Raw genomic sequence first — 12,385 nt, forward strand, 5'->3', positions numbered from 1 at the left:
CCACCTAAAAGGAAGCGATTCTCAAAGTCTCCATAACTAAGGCCTCACCTACAGAGAGATGAACCAGAGAGAGATCAGCCCGTTGGTACTGGGACTCTGTTCACAAACACAAACAGACCCCACAGAGCCCCAGGACAGCAACACAATTAGACCCAACCAAATCATGACAAAACAAAAATATAATTAATTTACACATTGGAAAAAACTGAACAAACTGGAATGTCTGTCTCTAATCAGAGAATACACAGTAACAGAATACCTGACCACTGTGACGAAACCCATATGAAGAAAAGCTTTGACTATGTACTGCTTGCTATCATGAGAGGCCGCCATTGCCCACTACCCACACAATGAGGTGGAAAGCGAGCTGCACTTCCTAGCCTCCTGCCAAATATATGACCATATTAGAGACAAGGTATTTCCCTCAGATTACACAGATCCACAAAGAATTTGAAAACAAATCCAATCTTGATAACCTCCTATATCTATTAGGTGAAATACCACAGTGTGCCAACACAGCAGCAATATTTGTGACCTGTTGACACAAGAAAAAGGCAACCAGTGGTGTACAAACACCGTTGTAAATACAACCTTATTTGTTTATTTATTTGCACATTGTTACAATGCTGTACATAGCCAATAATATAACATCTGAAATGTCTATATTATTTCAAACTTCTGTTATTGTAATGTTTACTGTTAACTTTAGATTGTTTATTTCCATTTTGTTCATTGTATATTTCACTTGCTTTGGCCATGTAAACATATGTTTCCCATGCCAATAAAGCTCTTTTAATTGAATTAAATGAGAGAGAGTCAGAGAGAGAGAGTATCTATTCTTTTGAAACCTTTGTGAGTGTAATGTTGACTGTTCATTTCTGATTGTTTATTTCCCATTTGTTTATTATCTATTTCACTTGCTATGGCAATGTAAACACGTTTCCATTGCCAATACAACTCTTTTAATTTACAGTTTTTCTCAATCGCTAAAACACTAAAACCCATTGGCTGAACAAAGTTCTCAGTTGCCTGGACTCATTTAGCTAATTATGCAGTCTGTTGTCAATACCTTAAACCATTTTAACTGTCACCACTGATAAATCCACCATAACTGAGAATTTCAATAAGCATTTTTCTACGGCTGGCCATGCTTGCCTGGCTACTCCTACCCCGGTCAACAGCACTGCACCCCCCACAACAACTCGCCCAAGCCTTCCCCATTTCTCCTTCTCCCAAATCTGCTCAGCTGATGTTCTGAATGAGCTGCAAAATCTGGACCCCTACAAATCAGCCGGGCTAGACAATCTGGACCCTTTCTTTCTAAAATTATCTGCCAAAATTGTTGCCACCCCTATTACTAGCCTGTTCAACCTCTCTTTCGTGTCGTCTGAGATTCCCAAAGATTGGAAAGCAGCTGCGGTCATCCCCCTCTTCAAAGGGGGTGACACTCTTGACCCAAACTGCTACAGACCTATATCTATCCTACCATGCCTTTCTACGGTCTTCGAAAGCCAAGTCAACAAACAGATTACCGACCATTTCGAATCTCACCATACCTTCTCTGCTATGCAATTTGGTTTCAGAGCTGGTCATGGGTGCACCTCAGCAACGCTCAAGGTCCTAAATGATATCTTAACCGCCATCGATAAGAAACATTACTGTGCAGCCGTATTCATTGATCTGGCCAAGGCTTTCGACTCTGTCAATCGTCACATCCTCATCGGCAGACTCGACAGCCTTGGTTTCTCAAATGATTGCCTCGCCTGGTTCACCAACTACTTCTCTGATAGAGTTCAGTGTGTCAAATCGGAGGGTCTGCTGTCCGGACCTCTGGCAGTCTCTATGGGGGTGCCACAGGGTTCAATTCTTGGACCGACTCTCTTCTCTGTATACATCAATGAGGTCGCTCTTGCTGCTGGTGAGTCTCTGATCCACCTCTACGCAGGCGACACCATTCTGTATACTTCTGGCCCTTCTTTGGACACTGTGTTAACAACCCTCCAGGCAAGCTTCAATGCCATACAACTCTCCTTCCGTGGCCTCCAATTGCTCTTAAATACAAGTAAAACTAAATGCATGCTCTTCAACCGATCGCTACCTGTACCTACCCGCCTGTCCAACATTACTACTCTGGACGGCTCCGACTTAGAATACGTGGACAACTACAAATACTTAGGTGTCTGGTTAGACTGTAAACTCTCCTTCCAGACCCATATCAAACATCTCCAATCCAAAGTTAAATCTAGAATTGGCTTCCTATTTCGCAACAAAGCATCCTTCACTCATGCTTCCAAACATACCCTTGTAAAACTGACCATCCTACCAATCCTCGACTTTGGCGATGTCATTTACAAAATAGCCTCCAATACCCTACTCAACAAATTGGATGCAGTCTATCACAGTGCAATCCGTTTTGTCACCAAAGCCCCATATACTACCCACCATTGCGACCTGTACGTTCTCGTTGGCTGGCCCTCGCTTCATACTCGTCGCCAAACCCACTGGCCCCATGTCATCTACAAGACCCTGCTAGGTAAAGTCCCCCCTTATCTCAGCTCGCTGGTCACCATTGCATCTCCCACCTGTAGCACACGCTCCAGCAGGTATATCTCTCTAGTCACCCCCAAAACCAATTCTTTCTTTGGCCGCCTCTCCTTCCAGTTCTCTGCTGCCAATGACTGGAACGAACTACAAAAATCTCTGAAACTGGAAACACTTATCTCCCTCACTAGCTTTAAGCACCAACTGTCAGAGCAGCTCACAGATTACTGCACCTGTACATAGCCCACCTATAATTTAGCCCAAACAACTACCTCTTTCCCTACTGTATTTTATTTATTTATTTATTTTGCTCCTTTGCACCCCCATTATTTTTATTTCTACTTTGCACATTCTCCCATTGCAAATCTACCATTCCAGTGTTTTACTTGCTATATTGTATCTACTTTGCCACCATGGCCTTTTTGCCTTTACCTCCCTTATCTCACCACATTTGCTCACATCGTATATAGACTTGTTTATACTGTATTATTGACTGTATGTTTGTTTTACTCCATGTGTAACTCTGAGTCGTTGTATGTGTCAAACTGCTTTGCTTTATCTTGGCCAGGTCGCAATTGTAAATGAGAACTTGTTCTCAACTTGCCTACCTGGTTAAATAAAGGTGAAATAAAATAAATAAATAAATACAATTTCACATGGTAAAACACAATTTGCAGATCTCACTTAGACTTTTCAGCAAAACTCTAAACACATTCTCATTCTCAAAACACATTCTGCACTCTAATGCACATGTCATCCATACTGGTAAACACAAGTGGCAACAATCAAATACAAATAGAGAACATATGTCATTGATTGAACACAACCACTCAACATTGATTTAACCTGTTTCAAATGATGCGACAACCAATATAAGCCAGTTCAGAGAGCAAACAGGTTGTTGAAGGTGGGAAGGAGAAGTCTGTGAATGGATATGGTAGTACAGTGCATTGAAAACTATATACTGTACAATGGACAAATTGTATGGCCCTGAACATTGTGCTTTCCATTTAATAACAGCACTGACTGCTCAATAGATTTTGACTGGTTGCAGGTTCATATCAACAAAGAACAAGAATTCCAGTATCACAGAGACAAAGGACAAGTTTGTGAGATGCAGGGTACAGTACTGTAAAAATAGGGGTACAAGTAGGAGGAAGAACAAAAAACTAAATTGCAAAGAGCAAAGCAGAGTAGTAATTTCTGATCAATTTTGAGCTACTATGATAGAACATGTTTTCGTTCATCAAAAGACAATGACGGAAAAATATGAATATTTTTTTAGATTAAAAATGTACTTCTCCCTGAGAATTGTAGGTTTTGAACAATGTGTTTTATATTTTTCGGTGTATTGTTTACTGACTGCTTGAGAGTGTATATCATTTTGATCACTTTGTTTATGATTTGAGAGCAGTGTTTGACTTTGAACACACGTAAAACTGTTTTGAGGCGAATGTTTCATTTTGCAAGAGGAGTCAGAGGTTATGTAAATAGTGCTTGAAGATGAGGTTTTGTGTTTAATGTTTTCAGGAAATGGAGCAAGGTTTCAGAAATTGTGTTTTAGCAATTGAGAAAAACTGGAATTGAATTGAGAGAGAGAGAGAGAGAGAGAGAGAGAGAGAGAGGAGAGAGACATGGTCAACTAGCTGACATCACTGTGTCAGGTCAGGAGCATGTAAACAGAGTAACACTAGATTGTCATTCAGAAATACCATAGATCAGTGGTATGTCATCAAAGTATCTACATCTCTCAACTACATCTCAAGACGACATACTGTAGATTTCTCCATGAACAGGGAGATGGTGATATAACAACCTTTATGCAAAATACATAATGGGATGCCTACTGTATTTGCATTTATTAAGGATCTCCATTAGCTGTTGCCAAGGCAGCAGCTACTCTTCCTGGGGTCCAAACAAGATGAAGGCAGTTACATCACACTAATAAAACAGTGCATCATGCAACACCTTGTTACACGACTACTCTGCCATGACATATCTACAATACAAAATTACTGTCTGAGGAGCTGTTGCAATATGAACATTTGGATTGTGTGTGTGTGTGTGTGTGTGTGTGTGTGTGTGTGTGTGTGTGTGTGTGTGTGTGTGTGTGTGTGTGTGTGTGTGTGTATTTGCACATGTCCTTCCTCTTACATGTGCACATTTGCACTGTGAGAGGCTCCTGAGTGAATCTGCAAATATAGTAAACACTATGACAATGCTGCCATCTACTGGAAGTAATACAGTCTTGCTACATGTCAATTACATTATTATTGTTACAGTTCTCTTCTCTGTCTGTCTGAGTATCCCACAGTATGAATGTATATCTCTCTCTCTGTGTGTGTGTGTGTGTGTGTGTGTGTGTGTGTGTGTGTGTGTATGTGTGTTGGTTCTTCTATCCTTGTGGGGACCTAAAATCCCCAAAAGGATTGCATGAAAAGGAAAATTCTCCCTCGTGGGGATTTTTCCCATTAGGACAAAGGCTATTTTAAGTTTAGGGTTACAATTAAGGTTAGGGTTAGAATTAGGGTTAGGGTAAGAGGTTAGTGGTTAGGTGTAGGGTTAAGGTTAGGGTTAGAACTAGGGTTAGGGTAAGAGGTTAGTGGTTAGGTTTAGGGTTAAGGTTAGGGTTAGAATTAGGGTTAGGGTAAGAGGTTAGTGGTTAGGTTTAGGGTTAAGGTTAGGGTTAGAATTAGGGTTAGGGTAAGAGGTTAGTGGTTAGGTTTGGGGTTAAGGTTAGGGTGAGGGAAAATAGGATTTTGGTCCACATGAAGGTAGAAGAACATAATGTGTGTATGTGACACAGGCAAGGTACCAATCTCCATATGGTTGAAATACACATGAACATGTTCTACACATGGTAGCCTAAGTAGCATGTCTAAAGAACAGGCTATTATTGACGTCATGTAGGCTAGGCTATAGTGCTACTGAATACATTGAATATATTGTAGAGGTGATTGTTAAGATGTGTTTAGGCCCAATCTAGTTGCTTATCCATACAGACTGAGGCCTATATCTTTTGACTTTTGCCTAGGTAGAGCTAGAACATTGTGGGAAGATCAGTTTCATTCTCACTTTATTCAGTTTCAGATGGTTAGCAAATGAGGGTTATTTAATGACACAGGCTATATTCTTTGGAATTATTTGCTTTATTGTCGAAATGTATCGATTTCGTCTCAATATGTTTTTTCAATATTAGGTGTGCTTGCTAACTAAATTAAGAATTCTAATCGAAAAATCGATTTTCCTCTTCAAATCAACACTTTTAAACCAGCGGACCGGTCCGCGCCTTGCGCGTCAGCAGGCGACTGCACAGCACATGTCTTGATTCCCGATTGAGAAAAGCAAAGTGGTTTGGTTTGGGTGGATCCTGGATGGAAGGAGGCGATGGAATGTGTGTTTGCCGTGGACAGTGCGTCTTCCTATACGTCTTGTAATGATAACAGGACAAGCCACCCGAGACTCAACATCAACGGCATTGTGAGTCGCAGTGATCAAAGGTAGGCTGTTTGATCCGTCATTTTGCACCATTTCTCGATTATAATTATGGCGCTCGAAACAATGCGCATTGTGCTACTCTACTTGACGAGAATGGAGAACAATTTGATCATTGTGTAGACTATATTTTTGCTAAATGTATGACAAAATAATCTCGTTACATTACACAATTGAGTCGAATTAGACAATTTACAAAACACAATCCTTAATCAGCTATAAAGGTATTCAGAATTAATGAGGGAGAAAAAAATCGGTGGGCATATGATAGCGTGGTGTTTAAATATGAAATGTCGATCAGAATGCATTTGACCAGGCCTGAATGAATTAATATGGTTATGGGGAGGTGAACAGACAATGTCTGACTGGATATACTGTCTTCTAATGGACATTGATGTTCTCTGTTGACCCTATCAGTGAGACGTTTTCACAGCACAAAGGATGCAACAAACGGTTCCATGTATCAATAATGATATTTCTGGTGACTCAAACACATACTAATTCTCCATAAGCACATACACTGCTACTCTCAAATCATTGCAGGTCTGTGTATCCCAACAACCATATATTGACCTGATGAAGAAGAGGGCTATTCTCCCTCTATTACCTGAATTGTAATCTGCATTCTCATTGGCTAGAGTGCATTGAAGTGGTCTAAGTACACCAAACAGTATTCTGTTATCTCATTGGATAGAGTGAATCAATGTGAGTATCCTCCACCAATCAGTGGATGTCTAAAAACACAGCCATAGATTTACTACACATTGATTGTGTAGCTAGTACTGAGATGCTCAGATTCAGACTGTTGATGTAGTTTATTTGGATCCCCATTAGCTGTTGCATAAAGCCGTAGCTTTTCTTCCTGGGGTCCTGGAAGGAGTGCAGGCTAGCAGCATATAGAGCAAAATCCTGATCTGTATCATATTTTTATTTTATTTTTTATTTCACCTTTATTGAACCAGGTAGGCCAGTTGAGGACAAGTTCTCATTTACAACTGTGACCTGGCAAGACAGTCAGTCAGCCAGTCAGTCATCCAGCCAGCATGTCTGTCTGTCAGTCAGCCAGTCAGCCAGACAGTCAGAAAGCCAGTCAGACAGTTAGTCAGCCAGCCAGCCAGCGTGTCTGTCTGTCAGTCAGCCAGCCAGCCAGTCAGCCAGTCAGCCAGACAGTCAGAAAGCCAGTCAGACAGTTAATCAGCCAGCCAGCCAGCGTGTCTGTTTGGCAGTCAGCCAGTCAGCCAGCCAGCCAGCGTGTCTGTCAGTCAGTTAGCTAGCCAGCCAGACAGTCAGAAAGCCAGTCAGACAGTTAGTCAGCCAGCCAGCCAGCGTGTCTGTTTGGCAGTCAGTCAATCAGCCAGTCAGTCAGTCAGTCAATCAGCCAGTCAGTCAGTCAGTCAATCAGCCAGTCAGTCAATCAGCCAGTTAGTCAGCCAGACAGTCAGCCAGTGGCCTTGTCATCTCTGTGTGACATCCTCCTGGTCATAAGCCTACTCTGTGCCAATCCAGGCCCTGTGTTGAGTACACATGTACAAATGAAATGCACAAATCAAGATTCAATTTCCTTTAAATCCATCCATCATTCCTTCCTCCCTGCCTTGAAGTAATCACTGATCTAACACAAGTGGATTGATATCAAGGATTTTGAGTACAGGAAGTACGACTTTGTCATTTACAATAGATAATCTCCCTCTGATTAATCCCACAGATAATGTTATTACACGTGTTTATTATGTTATGTCTTTATAACATATAATCAAATAGTTAATATATGTTTATACAAATACCTCTACTAATTCCATTCAGATGTATATGTTCTTGCTAACCAGACAGAAAATATTTACACAAGAAGCAATCTAATATCACACAGTCAAAACTCTCCGTCGTTTAGTTAAGTTCACCATTCTGCCATTCTCACTGTTAATAAACATCAGGCGTTTCAACACAACGGTTCTTTATGGCATCATTTCCATTAGAAACTTTACACCTATCCATGCACTTTATATCAGTGATTACTCAAAGGAAGGAAGGAAGGAAGGAAGTATCCCTCACTGGGCACATCAATTCAATATCTATTCCACATTGGTTCAACGTAATGTCATTGAAATGATGTGGAAACAACGTTGATTCAACCAGTGTGTGCCCAGTGGGATGCATTAGAGCTTGACGTCCTGGTTTATGTCACTTTAAGACTTTAATACAGGACCTGTTCATTGTGGAGTGAACTTGTAAAATATAATTCATTTGACTCTATATAGAATTTCTGCTCTGTATGCAACTTTATCCATTTAAGCTGATGCGATTGTTGATTGTTGTAACACAGGGCACTATTGAAAAAGAGACCCTGGTCTCAATTTGGATTCCCTGTATAAATAAAGGTTAAATAAAAATAAATAAATATACAAATCTAAAGTACCACCTTTTCATCTCTGAACAGATAAAGGGCTCTTGAGGAGCATAATCAACTGTGAGAATGCACTGCTGTCTCTCTCTCACCCCCTCCCTCTCTCGCTCTCTCCATCTTTCCCTCTCTCTTTCATCTGTCTGTAACATTGCCTCGTTTCTTCTCTCCATCGGGACTATGTGCGTGCACAGAAGTGGGTGAATTTCATCCAATGAGAGATGGAGGGATGGGGAAATGGGGGGGGCAGCATAGCTATGTTTCTTCAGAACAGGCTCTTCGGGTTCCTATCTCATGTATTTATACCACAGTCATTTTACTACAACACTGGAGGAAATGGACTAGTTAGTGAGTGTGGAAGTGCCGGTTTGATATGTGGGTCGCAACAGCCCCACTCACAGACAGACAATGTAATGTCACAGACGTTTGCAGGGAGCAGAGAGATGGGGATGGGGGTGAAGGGGGGGGTTGCCTCGTTACCATGGATGTGATGACCTGGTTGCCTCAGCAACGATCAGTAACACTTTTGACGCAAGGTCTTGTATATGAATCCACAACAGGGATCATTCATCTAGAATTTTCCTTTGTAAAGCTTGAGGCAGAAATATCAATTTTCAAAAGCTTAAAGCACAAAAGCACCCACACACACAACCTCCATATTGATTGGTTGATGAGATCCATAATGTTGAGACAGTGGTCCTCTTCCAGGTCGTCACCTGCCTTTCACAGCTGTGTAGCTGGGGAAGCACTGTGTTGAGAATGGCTCATTTACAGGGTTAAAGGAACCACTAGGTGCATCATGATGGTGCTTAAAGCCACAGTATTCCCCATCCCTCCACCCCACCCCCGGAGCGAGAGAAGGGGTTGCAACCATGGCAACAGCTGTGTCCTGTGAGTGAGCTATTCACTTTCATCTGGATTACATTCTATAGTGGAGCTGCCCCAGCAGATGAGAGTTTTCCTCGCCAACAAGGTCTGTGTGTATGTGATGCAGCGCTTCCCAAACTCGGTCCTGCCCCCCTCGCTGATAAAACGGGTGACTGCCTGGGTGTGGAAGTGCGCCGCCCAACCTCTCTGGGTTATATAACAGTCTATAAGCGTCAGAGGCACAGGCAAGTCATTCCCCCTAAACTCCTCCACTAAATGTGATCCATCTCTCCTCTGATTCTAATTCACACTTTGAGCAGATAATAACCAGAGCATAGACCCCAGTGTCTGTGACAAGCTGATGAGCCTCGCTCCCAGCCAAACACTAGCTTCCCTCCTGTTTGTGTGGGCTTCCCCGGTGTAGAAAACAACAACAACTCTTAACGCTACAAGTATGGACTTCAGTTACTTGTCCACAGCCCGTAGTACTACTAGTAATTCACATGGACAAAACACCATAACGAACGTTGGCGGCAGTAGATTACCTTCTGGATGTCGATGATCAGTGGATATGCAATCCTTCTGTCCCGTCTGTTTTGTTCTTAAGGAACTATGTTGCACTCAAATGTTTCTAGGATGCAGGTTTTGTTCCAGCATGTATTTGACATGTTGCATGTTGCTTCTGTTTCAGACCTGGCCATGAATGAGGAGACCAGGACGTGTGACTGACCAAGGAAGCTTTGACAACACAACTTTAGACTAAAGAAAAATGATGTGTATCCAGGGTGGAACTGACTGTTAGCCTGATAACCATCGCTATGGCGTTTTGCAACGGCAGCCTGCTGGCTAGGTGTGCCCCCCTGATGGAGCTGGAAGAAGAGGAAGGGGTGGTGATTTCACCACCCCCGCCTCCGCCGCCAGGGGTTGGGACTACTAGTCCCCTCATGCCTGTCACCCTGCGTGTGACGCTGGCCGCTATCATGATCTTCATGATCGCCATCGGTTTCCTGGGCAACGCCATCGTGTGTCTGATCGTCTACCAGAAGCCCGCCATGCGTTCTGCCATCAACCTGCTCCTCGCTACGCTGGCGTTCTCTGACATCATGCTCTCGTTGCTCTGCATGCCCTTCACCGCCGTCACCGTGGCTACCGCCGACTGGCGCTTCGGGGGCGGGTTCTGCCGTGCTTCTGTCATGCTCTATTGGCTCTTTGTCCTGGAGGGCGTGTCCATCCTCCTCATCATCAGCGTAGACCGTTTCCTCATTATCGTTCAGCGGCAGGACAAGCTGACGCCACACCGTGCCAAGCTGCTCATCGGCGCTTCCTGGGCGCTGTCCCTCTGCGTGGCGCTCCCATCTGTGATCGGCTGGCGGGCGGGCGCGGCGGGTGTGACGGGCATTGGGGGGGCCTGGGCACCACAGTGCGTGCTGGGCTACAGTGAGTCGCTGGCCGACCGCTGCTACACGGTGCTGCTGGCAGTGGCTGTATTCTTTGTGCCGTTCGGCATCATGCTCTACTCCTACCTGTGCATCCTTAACACGGTCCGACGCAACGCCCTGCGCATCCACAACCACACCTCCGACCAGGCCAGCCTCCCGGTCCTCAACCAGGTCAGCAAGCTGGGACTGACTGGCCTGCAACGTCCCCCGCAGGTCAATGTGGACATGAGCTTCAAGACGCGGGCCTTCACCACCATCCTCATCCTCTTCATCGGCTTCTCTGTGTGCTGGCTGCCCCACACAGTGGTCAGTTTGCTGGCTGTGTTCAGCCGGAGGTTCTACTTCAGCCCTGCCTTCTATCCGGTCAGTGTGGGGGCTCTGTGGCTCAGCTATCTGAAGACCGTGTTTAACCCAGTCATCTACTGCTGGAGGATCAGGAAGTTCCGGGAGGCCTGTCTGGAGTTCATGCCCAAGAGCTGTAGGCTGTGTCCCAGGGTGCCGGGCCGGAGCCACAGGAGGGTGAGACCCAGTAACATCTACGTGTGCAGTGAGACCCAGTCGGCTGTGTGACAGTAACATCTACGTGTGCAGTGAGACCCAGTCGGCTGTGTGACAGTAACATCTACGTGTGCAGTGAGACCCAGTCAGCTTGGAACTAACGGTCACTCTGAGGACACGCCATGGTAACCGTGGAAAGCAGTGGTCACCAACTCTGGTCTTGAAGCTACAGGGTGCTCCACTGGTGTAAAGGACATGCTATACTCTATACGATTTGTTAAGACATCAACATTTCAGCAGTATAGACGGCTTGCTGCTGAAACGTTGCTGTCTTTTAACAAATTATTTGCATTGGCGCAATAGTGGCGAGGACAGTACATTCTTGTGTTTTGTCTAAAGTGCCGTGGACACTGGACAGCCATGAACAGAGCCACTCGAAAGTCTTTGTGTGACTGTCTTTATTTCCCTTCTCCTAAAAAAAAGACCTGAAGAGAAATGATGTACAACTGGGAACAGTGTTTTCTAATTAACCGTTTCCATGGTGTTTGTATAATTGGCTGAGTACTGTTGGTGATCGTTTACCCAGATGGTTGTTGTATATGTCTAATTATACTGTATGTAAATGAAAACGTTGGATAAAATTGTAAAGAAATGTTGATCAGTATAAAAGTGTTTCTGTGAATGAATAATTGATTAACTGAATGAACTAACAATCCAATTAACAGGTGTGTTGACGTCATCAACTATGCATATGTAGCCTATAGACTGAGTAGAAATTAAAGATAACAAATGATGTTAAACACAGTTCTAACCGTTGTAAGTTGTCTACATACACTGTAATAGGCTAGCATTGTACCTTAAACCTAATACTGGAACTAAAATATATGTTGGGCCATGCTGGTTGACAAAGGTAGAGCATGTTGTCGAACACAAACCACGTACAGCCATCCCCTGCCTCTACAATGTCAATACAATGGTTGTGTTGCTGGGATACTAAAGACCTCTATTGGTTGTCGGATGCGGAGTGCATTTATGTGTGGAAGACCCATATCTTCCACAGCAGAACACACAGTCTGTGTTGTAGGTAATGCATCTCCATATGTACCGTGGTTAAACAGTTTACTGAGAGAAGTTCAAATCTAGGGCA

At 43.6% G+C, this 12,385-nt stretch overlaps 1 protein-coding gene across 1 annotated transcript; it reads left to right on the plus strand.

Annotated features, from left to right (window-relative positions):
• Window positions 1-5,619: 5,619 nt before the first annotated feature.
• On the plus strand, window positions 5,620-12,042 carry gpr45 (G protein-coupled receptor 45). Its single transcript, XM_021597930.3, has 2 exons — window positions 5,620-6,041; window positions 9,993-12,042. The coding sequence occupies exon 2, from the start codon at window positions 10,120-10,122 to the stop codon at window positions 11,308-11,310; it is 1,191 nt and encodes a 396-aa protein (XP_021453605.1). The 5' UTR covers window positions 5,620-6,041; window positions 9,993-10,119; the 3' UTR covers window positions 11,311-12,042.
• Window positions 12,043-12,385: the final 343 nt, after the last annotated feature.

Source organism: Oncorhynchus mykiss, chromosome 3, assembly GCF_057628025.1.
Source record: "Oncorhynchus mykiss isolate SJ-2025 chromosome 3, ASM5762802v1, whole genome shotgun sequence".
Classification (NCBI taxonomy): domain Eukaryota; kingdom Metazoa; phylum Chordata; class Actinopteri; order Salmoniformes; family Salmonidae; genus Oncorhynchus; species Oncorhynchus mykiss.